At 37.3% G+C, this 21,833-nt stretch overlaps 1 protein-coding gene across 1 annotated transcript; it reads right to left on the bottom strand.

Annotated features, from left to right (window-relative positions):
* Positions 1-1,436: 1,436 nt before the first annotated feature.
* On the bottom strand, positions 1,437-21,775 carry LOC117331879 (protein cereblon-like). Its single transcript, XM_033890837.1, has 9 exons — positions 21,674-21,775; positions 20,867-21,048; positions 18,527-18,729; positions 16,967-17,128; positions 14,802-14,988; positions 14,085-14,150; positions 11,919-12,119; positions 5,776-5,969; positions 1,437-3,236 (listed from the first exon to the last, which is right to left on the bottom strand). Exons 1-9 carry the CDS (start codon positions 21,744-21,746, stop codon positions 3,062-3,064), a joined length of 1,443 nt encoding a protein of 480 aa, XP_033746728.1. The 5' UTR covers positions 21,747-21,775; the 3' UTR covers positions 1,437-3,061.
* Between the last annotated feature and the right edge of the window lie 58 nt (positions 21,776-21,833).

The raw sequence follows: 21,833 nt of genomic DNA on the forward strand, positions 1-21,833 counted from the left end.
GTACAATATACGTTTGTACCAAGGTACACGTACAACTGTCCAGTTTATCACAGTGACATACATCTCTACAATGTACAATATACATTTGTACCAAGGTACACGTACAACTGTCCAGTTTATCACAGTGACATACATCTCTACAATGTACAATATACATTTGTACCAAGGTACACGTACAACTGTCCAGTTTATCACAGTGACATACATCTCTACAATGTACAATATACATTTGTACCAAGGTACACGTACAACTGTCCAGTTTATCACAGTGACATACATCTCTACAATGTACAATATACGTTTGTACCAAGGTACACGTACAACTGTCCAGTTTATCACAGTGACATACATCTCTACAATGTACAATATACATTTGTACCAAGGTACACGTACAACTGGCCAGTTTATCACAGTGACATACATCTCTACAATGTACAATATACATTTGTACCAAGGTACACGTTCAACTGTCCAGTTTATCAAACATGTACATTCATGTAAAATCACACTTTACAACATGATCTAAACATGAAGCCCAATGGGTCTGTAACACTCACCTACTACTTAAAAATTGATGTCATTTGTGTAAATGTGAAGTTGAATACTTTTTCATTTCCACATGAGAGTAGGCTAAGTGTATTCATTCTGATAAATTCTGTAGCCCTTCATCCGAGCATGCTCCTAGCTCATATCCAGAAACCAGCTTTCTTGCGTATTCAGACAAAAAGTATTAAAAACATTGGATCCCTTATGACTTTGAATGTAGGTCAAGTTCATTCAAACTTGGTTGCCCTTTACCCCAGCATGCTACATTTCAGTATCAAGTCTCTAGGCTTTACCCCAGCATGCTACATTTCAGTATCAAGTCTCTAGGCCTCTTGGTTATTTAGAAGATGTTGTTTAAAGATTTGAGCATATTTGACCCCTTTGACATATTTCATTCGAACAAACTTGGCAGCCCTTCACCCCAGCATGCTAAAGGTCCAATGTCAGATCTCTGGGCATCTTGGTTAATATTGAGAAGTTGTTAAAATGGAAAAATTGAAGTTAAACGGATAGATAATGGCTGAATAGCCAGACCACGGAAGCAACACCACAACATAAGCTCACTTGCCATTCGGACAGGTGACCTAATAAAATCCCACTCTGACATAAGCATAATTATAACAAGATCACAACTTCTGTACCTCTGTATATATAATTGCGAGAATATTTTAGTTCATGTGAGAGTATCATAGAGGAACAGAAGCCATTTGATCTGATTTTCATTACCGGTAGATACATTTTGATACAGAAATGAAAATGGACTTAATTGTCCTATATTAGTTTGATTCAGGATGGTTGCAGGACGCAAAATAGATCAAACAAAATCCACAGTACCTTGGAGGTGAAAACAGGACCAAAAGTGAAAATTTTACAACAATGTAAAAACAATATAAAACATCATTTCATGATTTATTAAACAATGTATTTAAATGATAATCATTTTCACCATAATTTTGTCACGTACAAACGTACGGACTTCATTGCCACATGGTAAAAAAAAAAGTTCAAAGGACACACCATGGTGCTGAAAATGGATGGAAGCACACAGGGGTCTTAATTCCTAATATGGGAGGAAACTGGTAAAATATTTAACTGATCAGACTAGTGTCCCTGTATCAGTCCTAGTCTTCTCGGTGTAAATGTGGGGCTAACCACTGTGCCACCTCAATGTCAAATTCTGAAATTGATTCTACCAACAACATACAAATGTACCATGTAGCTAGCATTACTGGCAGTCAGTATCACAGATAGAATATCACATACACAAAATTCACTTCTTATGCTGACATATCATAAATTTCCAATGCTATATTGACTAATGACATTGTATGCCATAGACAATTAAATCAATCTAAAACATTTCATGGTTTTCCCCCCAGACTTTTATATACCATGTACAAGCATAAGACTTTTACATACAATGTACAAACACAAGGACTTTTATATACAATGTACAATCACAATGACTTTTACATACAATGTACAAGCACAATGACTTTTACATACAATGTACAATCACAAGGACTTTTATATACAATGTACAAGCACAATGACTTTTACATACAATGTACAAGCACAATGACTTTTACATACAATGTACAAGCATAACAGGTTTTAAGTTTCTTGACTGACGGCATCACACATGATGTTATACATGCTGTTCAGACATAGCCATTTGGTGCAAGGATCCATACAGCTAATTATATATAACTTCACTGTAGAGTTCCCTGTTTAAGATCACATGACTACCATTTCTATAATTAGCACATCCTATCCTAACATGATATCATACCATTCCTACAGAAAAACACTATCCCTACCACTCTGTTTTCTATTCCATGTGACTTTTAGCAGATTTAAACTTCATCAACCACCATTTGTAGCCGTTTAAAATCAAAGATGAATCAACATCAAAGAAAAAAATAAGTATAATGAGGTCATGATGAATCACATCTAATTCAATGTCTCCACTAAGGATCAAACCCAGCTGACCTCTGGCTTACTACTCTTACACTAAAGAGCTGAAGAGAAATTCCGTCGAGCCAGGGGTATATTTTGGCTAATATTCACCATGCAGGGTTCCATAGGTTTATAAATCTATATAAACCAATCTTGTCGGAAGCATGCTAGGAGTTTAATACGATCGGTGTTTTTTGAGAAACCCATATGGTCAGGAAGGTGACAATCACATTCCATCAGGGACCGAAACCTGGCCCTTGTGGTGAAAGGAAAGTATGGCAGTATAAACCCACTGCACCACCTGCCCATAACATGGTTGTGTTTTGATGATATCAGAGCAATGATGTTTAGCAACTTAATATGCAGACCATATAATGAGCACCATCAATAAACATAGCAAGTGTTTTAACATAATTGTTGTAAGAGATTTTGGGGGTACAATGACCACTCCTGAACATGTAAGTAAAAAAAAACATGTACAGTTTATCATTCTCCTCTCAGAGGATGTTTTTTTCCTCGGGAATCTCATCGCATCCTAAATATAGCATATTCCTGATCACATGACAGGCATCCATTCCGCATCACCCTCATCTAGATTGTGGAGTCCTGGGACTACTGAGGATCTGGTAAGTCCCCAGAATTTCTGCGGCTTTAATTCTTTCTGGGTGGAGGTGAATTTCCATCCCATATGCGAGTTACAGCGTCGACACTGGGCGATTGTCCAAGCATACCTGTAAAAGAAAACAACATTAAGATGTGTATCAATCGTTTCTTGCACAAAAGATAAATGAGAAAATTGCATACACAGTCTCTCCTGTATGGAGAATGGAAGCCAAAACAAGAGCCCAACGGGCCTTAATGGTCCCCTGAGTTGTTTTTTTTATATATTTTGGCAAATTTGGTTCCTTTGACCTTGAATTTTAGGTCAATGTTGTTCAACGCTAGCATGCTAAAGGCCAAATATCAGATCTTTTGGCCTCTTGCTTAGTATTAGTGAGAAGAAGTCATTTAAAGATTTCAACATATCAGACACTGTGACCTTGAATGAAGATCAAGGTCATTCATTTGAACAATCTCGATCTCCCTTCACTCCAGCATGCTATACACCAAATATCAGGTCTGTAGGTCTCTTGCTTAATAAGAAGTTGCTTAAAGATTTTAGCATATTTGACACCTGTGACCTTCAATGAAGATCTAGGTCATAAATTTGAACAATCTTGATAATCCTTCACTCCTGCATACTATACGGCCAATATCGTGTCTCTAGGCCTCTTACTTATTAAAAAGAAGTAGAAAATGTAAAATGTTCACGAAAGAATGACACACGACGCCAGACAATGGACAAAAGTCAATTAGAATAGGTCAATTGAGACTTTGTCTCAGGTGACTAAGCAATCTTTAAGCTATCAAACAGTTTTTAAGAAAACTCAATTATTAAAATCTTTCAAATATACTTAATACATATATATAAACAAGAGATCCCAGAGGGATCTTGGCGCCCATCATTGAATGATCTTCATACGTTCTATGTCAGATTGATCTTCTCCCTACTTTTCCCTTCATTTTACTAATCTGTGCAAATTGAGAAACATCCCTCCAGTACTTTTCAAACAAGGGAATCCTAGCTATATAAGAAATTTGAGATTAAGCGATAATGGCTGTTTGTTTGCCAGATTGTTTTCAGGACAGACTGGTCCCAAAATGCAATACGAGGGACCAAGGGGAACCTACATATGAAATTTGAGAAAGATCCCGTCAGTACTTTCTGAGAAATAGCGATAACAAACTTCAATTGTCAAAATCCAAGATGGCTGCCTGTCAGCCATGTTGTTTTCTGATCGGTCCCAAAATGCAATATGCATAACTAGGCATCAAGGGCAAACTACATATGAAATTTGAGAAAGATCCCTTCAGTACTTTCTCAGAAACAGCGGTAACAAACTTCAATTGTCAAAATCCAAGATGGCTGCCTGTCAGCCATGTTGTTATCCAACTGGTCCCAAAATGAGATATGCACAAGTAGGTACCAAGGGCAACCTATATATGAAATTTCAGAAAGATCCCTTCAGTACTTTCTCAGAAATAGCGGTAACAAACTTCAATTGTCAAAATCCAAGATGGCTGCCTGTCGGCCATGTTGTTTTCTGATCGGTCCCAAAATGCAATGTGCATAACTAGGTACCAAGGGGAACCTACATATGAAATTTGAGACAGATCCCTCCAGTACTTTCTCAGAAATAGCGGTAACAAACTTCAATTGTCAAAATCCAAGATGGCTGCCTGTCGGCCATGTTGTTTTCTGATCGGTCCCAAAATGCAATATGCATAACTAGGCACCAAGGGAAACCTACATATGAAATTTGAGAAAGATCCCTTCAGTTCTTTCTCAGAAATAGCGGTAATAAACTTCAATTGTCAAAATCCAAGATGGCTGCCTGTCGGCCATGTTGTTTTCCGATCGGTCCCAAAATGCAATATGCATAACTAGGCACCAAGGGGAACCTACATATGAAATTTGAGACAGATCCCTTAAGTACTTTCTCAGAAATAGCGGTAACAAACTTCAATTGTCAAAATCCAAGATGGCTGCCTGTCGGCCATGTTGTTTTCTGATCAGTCCCAAAATGCAATATGCATAACTAAGCACCAAGGGGAACCTACATATGAAATTTGAGACAGATCCCTTCAGTACTTTCTCAGAAATAGCGGTAACAAACTTCAATTGTCAAAATCCAAGATGGCTGCCTGTCGGCCATGTTGTTTTGCGATCGGTCCCAAAATGCAATATGCATAACTAGGCACCAAGGGGAACCTACATATGAAATTTGAGACAGATCCCTTCAGTTCTTTCTCAGAAATAGCGGTAACAAGGACCACGGACAAAAGGCGATTTGAATAGCCCACCATCTGATGATGGTGGGCTAAAAAAACTGAGAGAGGAAAATCAATTCTTCACCTTTAGAAAGGAATTTCCATCCTTTGGAGTAAGATTCTTATGCAAGGCCAAGTTTGAGATTATTTTTCTGTCGCACCAAACATAGACTATTTCATTATATTTAACCAACATGTGGTTTCTGTACATGTTTCTGCTAACTCCCCTCTATGTGATATACTGGGTACATGATTCATATATGCCAAACTTTCAAATTTATTTACCCTCTAATTTGAACTACACAATGTAACCATAACCATTTGCAATGGTATCATAAATTCTAACACTGTCATATACAAATAATCTCACACAAATTTTAATGAATTTATACCACCTACCCTGGAAACCAACTGTGTTCTGTTGAAGGTCGTCCAATTAGATTCAAGTTGTGGGCTTTATGTACCGTCATAGTTTCATGAACATAGCCTCCGGGATTGACATAGGCCCCAAGGGGTCCTTCAATGGAGAGACTAAATACATCCCTTTTGTTGGCTACTTGGCATCCACATCCTTTACAGCAAAGTATAGAACACTGAGGAGTTAAAAACACAAGAATATCAATTTATTACATTTTTACAAAAATTATCATTCTATAAAAGTGATATTTTTCACTAGTGTGAAAAATATCGTACTTTTCACTGAAAAATATCACTTTTGCTGATTTGACCAATCAAATTAATGATTAGAAAATACCAAAATAATTGACCAATCAGAAAGCCCGACATATATGTCAGCACCTGGACAGGGGGAACTACTTTTTTTGTTTATATTAATAGGCCTAGTTAGCATACGGGGTAGGTTTTTCGTTGATAAAAAATGTAATAAACAGAATATCTAACAGTGTCTTCAGTAATACCAAATATATTTCATGAGTGGGGCTAATATTTAGATATTTTTCACGAGTGCGCAGCACGAGTGAAAAATATCAAAATATTAGCCACACGAGATATCCTGTATATAACTAAAACATCAAATCATGTCTACAGCACATGTCTGTACATAAATCACATCTACAGCACATGTCTGTACACAAATCACATCTATAGCACATGTCTGTACACAAATCACATCTATAGCACATATCTGTACACAAATCACATCCATAGCACATCTCTGTACACAAATCACATCCATAGCACATCTCTGTACACAAATCACGTCTATAGCACATCTCTGTACACAAGTCACATCTATAGCACATCTCTGTACACAAATCACATCTATAGCACATGTCTGTACACAAATCACATCTATAGCACATGTCTGTACACAAATCACATCTATAGCACATGTCTGTACACAAATCACATCCATAGCACATCTCTGTACACAAATCACGTCTATAGCACATCTCTGTACACAAGTCACATCTATAGCACATGTCTGTACACAAATCACATCTATAGCACATCTCTGTACACAAATCATGTCTATAGCACATCTCTGTACACAAATCACATCTATAGCACATCTCTGTACACAAATCACATCCATAGCACATCTCTGTACACAAATCACATCCATAGCACATCTCTGTACACAAATCACATCTATAGCACATGGCTGTACACAAATCACATCTATAGCACACGTCTGTACACAAATCACATCTATAGCACATCTCTGTACACAAATCACATCTATAGCACATGTCTGTACACAAATCACATCTATAGCACATCTCTGTACACAAATCACATCCATAGCACATCTCTGTACACAAATCACATCTATAGCACATCTCTGTACACAAATCACATCTATAGCACACGTCTGTACACAAATCACATCTATAGCACATCTCTGTACACAAATCACATCTATAGCACACGTCTGTACACAAATCACATCTATAGCACATCTCTGTACACAAATCACATCTATAGCACATCTCTGTACACAAGTCATGTCTATAGCACATCTCTGTACACAAATCACATCTATAGCACATGTCTGTACACAAATCACGTCTATAGCACATCTCTGTACACAAGTCATGTCTGTAGCACATCTCTGTACACAAATCACATCTATAGCACATCTCTGTACACAAATCACGTCTATAGCACATCTCTGTACACAAATCACATCTATAGCACATCTCTGTACACAAATCACATCTATAGCACATCTCTGTACACAAATCACATCTATAGCACATCTCTGTACACAAATCACATCTATAGCACATGTCTGTACACAAATCACATCCATAGCACATGTCTGTACACAAATCACATCTATAGCACATCTCTGTACACAAATCACATCTATAGCACATGTCTGTACACAAATCACATCTATATCACATGTCTGTACACAAATCACATCCATAGCACATGTCTGTACACAAATCACATCTATAGCACATGTCTGTACACAAATCACATCTATATCACATGTCTGTACACAAATCACATCCATAGCACATCTCTGTACACAAATCACACCTATAGCACATCTCTGTACACAAATCACATCTATAGCACATGTCTGTACACAAATCACATCAATAGTGACATCTCTGTACACAAATCACATCTATAGCACGTCTGTACACAAATCACATCTATAGCACATCTCTGTACACAAATCATGTCTATAACACATGTCTGTACACAAGTCACGTCTATAGCACATCTCTGTACACAAATCACATCTATAGCACATCTCTGTACACAAATCACATCTATAGCACATGTCTGTACACAAATCACATCTATAGCACATCTCTTTACACAAGTCACGTCTATATCACATGTCTGTACACAAATCACATCTATAGCACATGTCTGTACACAAATCACATCTATAGCACATGTCTGTACACAAATCACATCTATAGCACATGTCTGTACACAAGTCACGTCTATAGCACATCTCTGTACACAAATCACATCTATAGCACATGTCTGTACACAAATCACATCTATAGCACATCTCTGTACACAAATCACATCTATAGCACATGTCTGTACACAAATCACATCTATAGCACATCTCTGTACACAAATCACATCTATAGCACATCTCTGTACACAAATCACATCTATAGCACATGTCTGTACACAAATCACATCTATAGCACGTCTGTACACAAATCACATCTATAGCACACGTCTGTACACAAATCACATCTATAGCACATGTCTGTACACAAATCACATCTATAGCACATGTCTGTACACAAATCACATCTATAGCACATCTCTGTACACAAATCACATCTACAGCACATCTCTGTACACAAATCACATCTATAGCACATCTCTGTACACAAATCACATCTATAGCACATCTCTGTACACAAATCACATCTATAGCACATCTCTATACAGAACAAACAAGAGATCCCAGAGGGATCTTGGCGCCCACCATTGAATGATCTTCATAGGTTCCATGTCAGATTGATCTTTTCTCTACTTTTCCCTTCTTCTAAGTCTTACTAATCTGTGTAAATTCAGAAACAGCCCTCTATAGCTAGTACTTTTCAAACAAGGGGAAGCTATATATAAAATTTAAGATTTAGCGATAATGGCTGTCTGTCGACCATGTTGTTTTTGGATTGGTCCCAATATGCAAAACTAGGCACTGAGGGGAACCTACATATGAAATTTGAGAAAGATCCCTTGAGTGCTTTCTGAGAAATAGCGATAACAAACTTCAATTGTCAAAATCCAAGATGGCTGCCTGTCGGCCATGTTGTTTTCTGATTAGTTTCAAAATGCAATATGCATAACAAGGCACCAAGGGGAACCTACATATGAAATTTGAGAAAGATCCCTTCAGTACTTTCTGAGAAATAGCAATAACAAACTTCAATTGTCAATATCCAAGATGGCTACCTGTCAGCCATGTTTTTTTCTGATTGGTCTCAAAATGCAATATGCATAACAAGGCACCAGGGGGAACCTACATATGAAATTTGAGAAAGATCCCTTCAGTACTTTCTCAGAAATAGCGATAACAAACTTTAATTATCAAAATCCAAGATGGCTGCCTGTCGGCCATGTTGTTTTCCGATTAGTCTCAAAATGCAATATGCATAACTAGGCACTAAGGGGAGCCTACATATGAAATTTGAGAAAGATCCCTTTCTTACTTTCTCAGAAATAGCGATAACAAACTTCAATTATCAAAATCCAAGATGGCTGCCTGTCGGCCATGTTGTTTTTGGATTAGTCTCAAAATGCAATATGCATAACTAGGCACTAAGGGGAGCCTACATATGAAATTTGAGAAAGATCCCTTCAGTACTTTCTCAGAAATAGCGATAACAAACTTCAATTATCAAAATCCAAGATGGCTGCCTGTCGGCCATGTTGTTTTCCGATTGGTCTCAAAATGCAATATGCATAACTAGGCACCAAGGGGACCCCACATATGAAATTTTAGAAAGATCCCTTCAGTACTTGCTGAGGATTAGCGATAACAAGAATTGTTTACGGACGGACGGAGGGACGGACGGACGGACCACGGACGCAGGGCGATTTGAATAGCCCACCATCTGATGATGGTGGGCTAAAAATCCCAACAGAAACATTTAAGGAAATCTAATTACTATAGATAGAATGTCCATTTACCAAAGAAGCAATTTTTAGTCTACCACTGACAGCAGAATTCACTTTCTATGATAACAAGCATACTAGGTATTGCTAAAGCAATACATGTCCCCTACTGACCCTACTAAAAATAGTAATATTGACCTTGACCCAAACCCTGAAACTTAAACTTGACTGAGATATTATGGTCCTTCATGATTACGGGAAGTTTGATCAAAATCCTTCAAGGAATGAAGCCGCTAGAGCACTAACAATCTTTGGAGTAATGTACACACATACAAGTACAAGACGGACAGAGAGGAAGCCTATAGTCCCCCCTGGTTTCACCAGTATGGGACTAATAATTTAATTTTGTATGAAACGTGCATTTTCATTGGCTGAAATAATTTTGTTATACCTCCATAACAAATTTTTTGACGTCATTTTTGATTGGCTGATGACGTTGCGTAATACTGTAAACGTACTTATTTTAGCGGTAATCATATTTTAGCGCTTTTCGCGCTAGCATTAGTGCGCAAATTTATGTGCAGCGCTAATATATGTGCAGCGCTAAATTTTGTATCTAGTAAGTGTGCATACATTACGTAAAATAACTAGCTATGTTTTGCTAGTAATCCAATATGATCTATCTCCCGTGGTGTGAACCAGTTATTTGACATCAAACACAACGTACAATGCTTATCAATCGATGTTTATTTTATTCACAAAAACACAAAATAATAAATACAACACTACGCAAACACTGTCTCTGTTAACAGTTCATATGGCAGTAATTAGGGTATAAGCCGCAAGGCTATAGGGCCTACAGTTCAGTCACGGATTTTATGAATACATGTAGCTCCCAGTATGCCGCTTTTGTCCCAACCACGCATGACTGCATCTTTCTTCACCGACTGAAAGGACGAAACCATCCAACCAGCATATCTGGCCATTTTAGCCCGCTGCTCACTATCAAATGTGTTATATGATCCACGTTTTCTTTTTTGAGAACTTGGTGGGGTTTTAGTAATCTCATCGTTGGCTAATACGATATTTTCTGCATCGGCCTGACAGTTTGCTAACCGTGGATCGGGTAACATCGACGACGGAGGTGGCGAATCCACAGCGGATATTAACCAACGTTTCAGCATGATGGATAGTTATAAACTGACCAAACACACCAATACAACTAGTATACAATGTATCTATAGATTTATTCAGTAAAAACAACTCACAATTAAACTGTAGTCAGTGCGACCTGCAAGGCCCTATCGCTGACAATGTACAAATCTATTTTTAGTAACAGGGTGTTTTCCCAAAGTATAGTCGATTCCAGAAAAGCGTCGATGCGCTAATTCATGATTGCGCGAATATGTCGCTGGTGGTGGTTTGCGCGAAAATATGAGTGTGCTAATATAAGTACGTTTACAGTAATTTATCACAGAAAAGAGTTCGTCAAAGAAAGTGAAATATCTTGGTGTGTATAAGACGAAATTAAATTATAAGAAATAACATTAATTATTTTTTCTGTTATACAGTCATAACATAAAAAACTGGAGTGTACTCTCTTCATAAACCGCTTCGCGGTTTATTTAGAGTACACTCCAGTTTTTTCTGTTATGACTGTATAACAGAAAAAATAATTGATGTTAATCCTGAAATAACTAAAAGCACAGGGTAGTCGTTAAATGTCCCTTTCCTATGATAATGTAGCAGAACCGGACTAGACTGAATCCTGGTGGCCAGGTAGCGTAAGTTCATCTAGAGTTTGGAGGTCCCGGGTTCGAGTTTTGGCCTGGTCATTGCATTTTTCCTCTCCTGTTACAATAATGTTTTTCTTCTGTTACAATAATGTGGGCATGATGTTGCCTTTGAATTGATTAGTTTACCATTGCTACAATGCTAAGGTCATATACGAGTTTAAGAATGACTGTTTTTACCTTTTCTATGATGCTAAGAGCACATCGCAGTCTCTGTACTGCACTGTCTATACTAAGGAGGTTGACCCGGAGTCCATCGTCAAGGGGCAAGTTCTGCGTAACCCAGTATGACAATTCGACTGGATCTTGGGGCATGTTCTCTGGTCGCAGAGTTTCATTCCACTTGTGTAACTCCTCTTTAGTCCTCTTCATCACCAGGTCCTGTGGAAATACATCAAAGATTGTTTTAAAGTAACAGTATTTAGATTCAACATTACAAACCAACAGTTTAATTATATTCTTGAAGGAATACATGACTGTAAAAGAGCACATGATCGATTAAATTCAAATCACTGCCTACATCAGGGATTGAACCCGGGACCTTTGACTAACTTACATTCAACCGATCGAGCTAAAGAGAAGATCTCTCAAGCAAAGCAGTATACAGTAAATCACTCATATTTCGTGTGAGATTTTGTTCGCGTTAATTCGCGAGGAGAGTCAAATGCGAATTCAAATCCCTCGCCAATATTTATGTAAGAATGACAAGAATAAGTGGCATCCATTTTGAATATACCGTAATCTTTAGATGGTGTACAGACATCGCCGTTAAAGTAATAATAGAATGATAAATTATATACCTGGTACTTATATCAGAGTGTAATTTTATATCACAAAACACTAAATATGAACGGACGTGATAGCTTTATTTACATTAAAAACAACTCACTTCACTCTCCACATGGAAATATCGCCGACCTGTTAACATCATTCGTGAATTTAAAGTCATTTTGAGATCAGAATTCGCGAAATTATGTATTCGCGAATAAGTCGAATGAGGTGAGTTCTCGAAATTAAGTACATACTACGAAATATAAGTCATTTACAGTATTTGTGCTGTTATTTACAATGGCTACATAATTAGTTTAAACAGTATTTATTTATATTCAATACAAGTGTACATATACATTGCAAATTCTACATTGGTGAGGGATCTAGAAACAAGATTAAAGCTTATATTAATCCATTTCCCTCTAAGGTTCGGCATATTGGTGATTAGTGTGGTGGTTCGAGATACAAATACTGTTTCATAATAATAAACAGAAAATAATTATTTTGACAAAAAGGTAAATTATGGTGAAAAGTGATGAACAGTGGTGGAATACAAATAAATCTATGTTATAGCAATCTAATTGGAGAATAAAATACTTGAATATTTGATTATGTAAATTATTTATGTTAATTAATGATGTTGATGAGGATGTGGATAAATTACGATGAAGCTAAGTATTTCATAAATATTTAGTCGAACCTTTTGGAATGTAATACATGTATATGTATAAAATTCTATACAGCTTCAATTATTATTTCATTTTCTTCATTTGACAAGTCTGGGTTTCCTGATAATAGAATATCAGTATTCAGATCAAAATTTAAACTGAATATAAACTGATTACGTTGATTAATAAATTTTTCGCACATGAATAAAAAGTGAAAATTATCTTCAATATATCCACATGAACAGAAAGGGCTATCCGTTAGATTTCTGTTAAATAAATGTTCTTTCAAGTTACTGCAATTTAAACGAAGTCTAGTATGTAGTATTTGTAAGTTACGTGTGCCAAAATTTCTATAACATGGTGGGGTTTTAATGTCTTTATTTAGGTATTTTTTTAGGATATTCAGAGAGGGGTTGTTTCTGATGTCTGCCGGTATAGAATTCCAAAGTTCGATTGTTGAAGGTAAAAAGGATGTTTTATAATAATTTGATTTAGAATGAACAGTTAATAATTGATTGCCTTGTCTGGTTCTGTAATCATGCAAATCTGAATGTTGAGAAGGAACAAGTGAGCATACATAATTGTATTTGCAATTAAATATACTAGGAACCACACACTAATATTGAATTCCTCCTGAGGCTCGTCATATATATTCACAATGTATTCTGCAATGAATACAGAGAAATAGTTACCACTAAACAACTCTATCTTATTGGTTATTAATAATCTATTTTCCACCTACATCACTTATTGATGGTGAATGCCCCAGACACTATTTCAGATGTCAATCAGTTCTACGACCTTTAACTGACCTTGTCAAATCTAACAGCACACTTGGGTCATGGAATAATGATGTGATGAACAAAAACAAAAGAGCTGTAACCTGGAAGTTTACATGTGTACTTACAGCATCGTACATTTTGTAGACCCACGGCGGCCACCACGTATAGCAAGCAGCAGTAAACTTGTTGATCTATAAATGTAATAAAAATTGATTGAATTTAATATAATACATTAATGTAGATCTTGTATCAATGTCAGTGGCAGATCCAGAATTTCAATATGGACTATCTACATCATGATGTACCATACATTAAAAATCACACTGGCTAGAATAATTTGAAGCACTTATATGCAGATTTATCATAGCAATAACACTAATTATCATGCATGTTTATCAGGCCTTTAGCTACAAGCCATCCTCCTTCTCAACTCCTTGGGGAGCTGGTGCTGCTATTAGGCACTAACAGCATGTACACAATGTCTTGCAATGCCATATAACATTTACAGCCGAGTCGATTGGAATGCAATGGAGTAAAACTTGTTAAGGATACAACAAAGTGCCCTACTGGGACTCGACCTAACGACCCTTCGATCACACAGCCTAACTTTCTACCACTAGATCGGATGTGAATAGTACCACGGTATGCGGTCACTAATTGCCCGATGATCCAGGTTTTCTCTGGATAGTCCAGTTTCCTCACACAATAGGACCTCTTACCTGCTTCCATTCAGGCCATGAAGAGTGATTGATATTAGATGGTATTACCTGTTTCGCATTGTATCAAATAAAGTTTATATTTTTTTAAATTACGTACTGTTTCTCATTATATAAATTGTATACCTGTCGGTTGCTGACCATTGCTACACTGGTCAGTATGTTTCCCTGTCTGTCAACAGCTGTACACGTTTTGACCATACTGTCTCGGTCAGAAGGACAACAGAATTTACAATGGGATGGAGGACGGGCTCCTTCCAGACAGTCAGGCAATATTTTCTCTGGTAGTATCTTCACTTTACCAATTAAAATCCTTTAACAAAGGAATACTACAAGTTCATATACATGCCGTTACCATGACACAAAGATAAACAAGTATTTAACTTTGATTTCATCCAAAAATTAAATACACCTACTGAACAGATTGTTTTCAAGACAAATAATTAGTTTTGTAATTGTGAATTACTTCCATGAGTCTTAAACAGTAATGTCTTCTTTTGTAAAAATGTTAAATAATAAAACAGTTTTTTAAACCACAGATGACAGATATAAGGTATATAGGTGCCATAAAAGAGTTCAATAAAATGTAGAAGGACTGATCATGGGGAAAAAATTAAAAAAAAAAAAGAAGAGGCCCAGAGGGCCTGTATTGCTCACCTGGATTTCATGAGTAATGAAACAAGAATGATGATTAAGTATATTTGTCACTGGCATTTTTTATGGGTACGCGAGGTTTTTATGCCAAAAAATGCATTAATCCATGAAATGACTTTTGGCGCAACCCCATAGGGATGCTACCACACAAATGTGAGTTTCAGAAAAGAAGTTGTTTAAACCAATTGACCCCTTTTGACCCCTCCCACTGCACCCCGGGGGTCAGTTCTTTCCTTTATAAAATTTTGAATCCCTACCCAAAAGGATGCTACCAGTCAAATATGAGCTGTTTCATTTAGCCAAATTGACCCCTTTGGCCCCACCCCTCAGCCCCCAGGGAGGTCGGCCCCACCATTTGTACAATTTTGAATCCCGACCCAAAGGGATGCTCACAGTCAAATATGAGCAATATCTATTGCTTGGTTTCAGAGGAGAAGGTGTTCATATCAATTTAGCAAGATTGACTCCTCTTGGCCCCACCCCTCAGGCCCCAGGGGGGTCAGCCTCACTAATTGTACAATTTTGAATCCCCACCCCATAGTGATGCTACCAGGCAAATATGAGCAATATCTATTGCTTGGTTTCAGAGGAGAAGGTGTTCATATCAATTTAGCAAGATTGACTCCTCTTAGCCCCACCCCTCAGGCTCCCGGGGGGTCAGCCTCACTAATTGTACAATTTTGAATCCCCACCCCATAGTGATGCTACCAGGCAAATATGAGCAATATCTATTGCTTGGTTTCAGAGAAGAAGTCGTTTATATCAATATAGCCCAATAGACCACATTTGGCCCCGCCCCTCAGGCCCCCGGGGGGTCAGTCCCATCATTTGTACAATTTTGAATCCCCACCTAATAGTGATGCTACCAGACAAATATGAGCAATATCCATTGCTCAGTTTCAGAGGAGGTGTTCATATCAATTTAGCAAGATTGACTCCTCTTGGCCCCACCCCTCAGGCTCCCGGGGGGTCAGCCTCACTAATTGTACAATTTTGAATCCCCACCCCATAGTGATGCTACCAGGCAAATATGAGCAATATCTATTGCTTGGTTTCAGAGAAGAAGTCGTTTATATCAATATAGCCCAATAGACCACATTTGGCCCCACCCCTCAGGCCCCTGGGGGGTCAGTCCCATCATTTGTACAATTTTGAATCCCCACCTAATAGTGATGCTACCAGACAAATATGAGCAATATCCATTGCTCAGTTTCAGAGGAGAAGTCGCTTATATCAATATAGCCCAATTGACCCCTTTTAGCCCTGCCCCTCAGGCCCCCAGTGGGTCAGCCCCATCATTTGTACAATTTTGAATCCCCACCCCATAGTGATGCGACCAGGCAAATAGGAGCAATATCCTTTGCTTGGTTTCAGAGAAGAAGTCTTTTATATTAATAGAGCCAAATTGACCCCTTTTGGACCTGCCCCTCAGACCCCTGGGGGGTCAGCCCCACCACTTGTACAATTTTGAGTCCCCACCCCATAGGGATGCTTCTGACCAAATTTGGTCAAATTCTGATCTGTGGTTATGAAGGAGAAGTCAATTGTTGACGGATGGACGGACGACAGACGCTACGGTATGGCATAAGCTCACCTTGGTCCTTCGGACCAGGTGAACTAAAAATTACTCCAATTACCCTGTAGGGGACCGTTCTGTGTCAACAATATGGAAGCGCTGACGACCTTTGGCTTTGACCCTAATTGTCGACAATCCTGTGTCATTATCAGTTTCATCTCTGACAGAGAAAATCTCAGCTGTAGTTCCAATGGTCGCCATAGTGTGGGCACCATCTTCATGACTACAATGGCAGAATACATGTCAGATTATTGTTATATGGCCAGATCAACATTTCTTCCCTCACAGCTTTGTCTGTTGTTAATATTTAAGGATCGCTATGACAGTTAGGTGAAGATCAAAGTGTGCTTTGGTCCTTAATTAGGGTGTTTTGTGTTTCTAAGGAAGATGAGATCACAAAACTTTTTGTGATGAAGTTTTTGTGTCATTCTGTAAGACACTAAATTAGACTAAAAGCTCTGGATAACATACAACAATGTGTTGTTCAGTGAGGTAGCCATAGCTACTAAAGGAGACCCCAAATCAAAATTACCCACAAGCTACTATAAGGACACCCCAAATCAAAATTACCCTGACTGTTCACATGGTGCTAAATCCAGCAAAACAAACTGTTTAGTATTCATTATATGACACATGAAAACTAAACATAGCCACTTGCAACCTTGAAGATGTTCTCTGTCATTTGCACTTGTCTTCAGTTTTTTACCAGTTAATAACTACACCACCATGTATTTTGTCTCGGTAATGGCTACACCTATTTATACCTGTAGGTGAGAAAAATATTTTTGAAAGCACTCATCCAAGGGGACGAGTGTCTCATGATATGAGAACCACTCATCCCTGAACTTACAATCGCTTGTCCCTCTGACTTTTTATTTTCAATTTAAAAAAACAACCTCACAAAACCTGTGTGAATATGTTCTTAATGTTTTAATCATTACTAGTTGTAATCATATACATTTGTAGTTCGAACTGCAGTTTTGTGAACATTTCATAAAAACCAAGTCAGTATATCGTTTGCTTCGCCATGGCCTAACAGGAACTAACAAGATGGTTCTAATCAGTAAAACCTTTCTCCGGACTTTTTAAATAAAGTTTAATCATGATTTTGCCTGTGAAACTATTTTATATCAGTTATTAGAATACACAAAAACGAGATATAAAAGTGTATAGAAGTGTGACTCGCTAGTGTTCAAATATTACTTCAAGTATGATTTAATCCTAATTTGTTTAGAAAATTCTATAGACTTTGTGGAATAAACGCCAAAGATAATATCTATTAACATGATTTATTTATTATTTTCTTTTGAAATTTACTCATCACCAGGGAAGAGTGCACGACAACATTCACTCATCCTCAGCGAAATTTAACTCGTCCAGGACGAGTGGATGAGTGCTTTTTTCGCACCCTGGTTACTATCCACAGAGTTTGGTCCAGTTTTCTAGACAGGTACCCCTTTCTTTAATGACAATGTGTAAAATTATCTAGAAGTCATCCAGTTAAACTACTATATAATAAATTGGTCTATCAATGTGTCAACTACACCATTGTCTGCCTATATATATGCCCCCAAAGATTCTGCTCTGTATCAATTTCCTCTGCTTTTTACTCTTGCCTTACCTGTAGGCTACAACTCCAAACGTTTTGTCAGTGTCCACCACACCCTTGATCATAGCTACTGTGTGCTGGTGGAACAGGTGAAGAGGGATGGTTTGGCCAGGGATCAACACCATCCCTGGTAACTGGATGATGGGCAGCGTTACCAGAGATTCATCATCGTGGATGGTTCGACCTCTCACCTCCTCAAGGTCATTCCCTAAGTACTTTATGCAAAGATATAAAAATAATTGATAATTATTGCTATATATGAAATATTTTAGAAAATTATAGTGAAGTTCACCAGCAGCAGCTATTGCAAAATGCTTATACTATGATTGCAGTAACTTACAATGTATTAGGATATAAATTCTCCATGTTAAATTAATATATCTGATACACAAACATATGATATTTTTGAGAACTTCTTTCAATTTATGAAAGCAACCTCAAGAACAGGAACAGTTAAATCCACAATATCTGAAAATTCAGAAAACAAGATGCCCAATGGGCATGTATGGCTTACCTGGTTCTACAGCAAAATAAGTTGATTGAGGTCATTTCTACAGATACTATCCTGATTACCACCTTATTCAAATATCAGAGTAAGCTATATAGGTTTATTCATGTCAAATTTATAGTCCTTCCTTCCAGCATACTATTGGCCTAATATCAGGTCTTGGTGACTCTTGGCTATCGCAAAATCACAGTTTAAAGATTTAAGCCTATTTCACCCCTGGGACCTTGAATGTGGGTCAAGGTCATTCATTTGAACAAACTTGGTAGCCCTACACCCCAGCATGCTACTGACAGGCCCAATATCAAGTCCCTGGGCCGCTTGGTTATTGAGAAGAAGTAGTTTAAAGATTATAGCCTACTTGACCTTTGTGACCTTGAATGATGGTCAAGGTCATTCATTTGAAAAAACTTGGTAGCCCTTTGCCCCAGGATGCTACAGGCCTAATATATATCAAGTCCCTGGGTCTTGTGGTTATTGAGGAGAAGTCATTTAAAAACTATAGCCTATTTGACCCCTGTGACCTTGAATGAAGGTCATTTATTTGAACAAACTTGGTGGCCCTTCACCCCTGGATGCTACAGGACCAATATCAAGTCCCTGGGCCTTTTGGTTATTAAGAAGAAGATGTTCAAATGTGGACAGACACAGAACCACGGCATAAGCTAAAAATCTGAATACTTCCAGCATTCAATTGTTATTTTATCATATAGTATATAATTATATACACGGTAAACCTCCGGTTAGTTTGAACAAAATTAAATAAATATTAACGAACCTGTTGCATTTACGAAAGCACTACTGTAAAAATAGGCGATATATGTTGATAAAATTAGGTCAGAACATCAACATGTCTGCTTTTAAATATGCCCAGTCATATTATCTACCAAACATATTTGATACCTGCAATATTATCCATCACTAATTGGGACACCTGTGGATTGTTTAGACTGAATATAAATGCTTATCATGAACGTCACTCAGCAAGACCGGGTGGCCGATCCTTTCAACTTTACCGCAAGCGACACATCGCGTGACCTGCTAACCTAGTGTACATGTGGGGTCACAGGTTTTCAGGTAATACATGTACCTTGAATTGATTGACAATAATTAAGAGATGTCCAGTCACAATTAAATAATCATAATGCTAAGTTTACACTAGTTATATTTGAAAATACATGGATGATTTCTTAGTTTGCCATACAGCGCTAATACAAATATCATATGTTATTTTATACATTGTCGGGGCCTAAATTTGCAATCAGCTGTCTTGTGCGTGGTGTATTTTTCAATGTTAAAAAATCTGAATTATCGCTAAAATATGTAGCATATAATAAATCACAGACGCATTCTAATGATCACACATACAATCTAATAACCTAAACGTATCTGTTAATCAAATTTAAGTCTTGGCATTTTTTCTGGGCCGGTCGTCGGGGCCGGGTCGTCGCAAGCTTTCAATGGAGTTTGCCAAAAAACATCTTACTTTACGTTCTTCATTTGACAAGTTTGAACTATCCGTAATACTGTCAGTTATAAACAACCAGAGTTCAAACTATTACTAGCTAAAAATTATTGTTTTTCTAGAAAAAAAATGTGTGTTTGAACTATCAGCGTATTCAAATCAATCGGAGGTTTACCGTATGCCTATAATGATTATATACACCAAATGAGAAGGATATGGACCTCTTATGAATGTATACTGAATTGGAAGGGTATTTGGGGTATACTTAATGGACTTAGAAGTTTCAAAACATACAAAATGTATTTCTTTTTTTTCATAGTGGACAGGAACATCTTAAAAACATTGCCTATATTAGGAAATTGGTTACATATATATTTATTACCGAATGTGAAGTAGGAAGAGCAGAATCAAATGTGATTGGTATTGATTGTTGTTGTCGTGACTTTTTCGAAGATTTCTTTAGTTCTTGTTTTTGTACTGGACTGTCTGGTATGTTTCCATCCTCATCATTTATATTTACTTCGATTTCAATATCATCCATCATGTCTTCTTCATCATCTCCCTCTGTCAAACATAGATAAACAGGTTTTGTATATACAATGTATGATATAAGACAGCACCAATCAGTATGGCCTTTAATTTTCAATCCGTGTAAATCACTTACTTCTTATTATCAGGGACATATATCTAGATTTGTTGTAATGCTTTATTTGGTGCGTTATATTTGACGAGAACACACAATGTCTCTCAGTGATAGGACTCAATAACACGAGTACAGATACTGGCACATAATCGATTACTAGAAGATAGCACGAAAAATGAATCCTTTACATGCGTCAAAACTGGAGATGCACGATCGCGAGTGCACGACTGCACAAAAGTTTTATTTTTAAATAACGTTACATATGCAAGATATCAGTAAAATGGCAAAAATGCCATTACTGATTATATATGAGCTACGAAATAACGAATACAAAGTTAGACTGACACGTATATTTAAAACAGTTTAACTGCTGTTATATTAATACTTGCTTTTTTACCATTCGTCAAAACTGGAAACACAACAATTGCAATCAGTCACCGAGTGCAAGTTAAAAGTTAGTACGCGAAGAAAACGGAAATAGAACAATTAAAATCTGGCACCACTAAAAACATTATTTCAAAAAGTATATCTTGTTAATCTGCATACCGACATCTTCATCCTCCTCCCCATCCTCGTTATCCATGTTAACACCTAAAAGTGGAAGTAAATCTTCTGCCATTTCTTGTTTACACCAAAGAATGATGGGTATTTTCCCCGGTTTCCTAATTAAAGGTCACGTGGACACGATTTCCACCAATCAAATAAA

The sequence above is a fragment of the Pecten maximus genome, chromosome 7 (genome assembly GCF_902652985.1).
Source record: "Pecten maximus chromosome 7, xPecMax1.1, whole genome shotgun sequence".
Classification (NCBI taxonomy): Eukaryota; Metazoa; Mollusca; class Bivalvia; order Pectinida; family Pectinidae; genus Pecten; species Pecten maximus.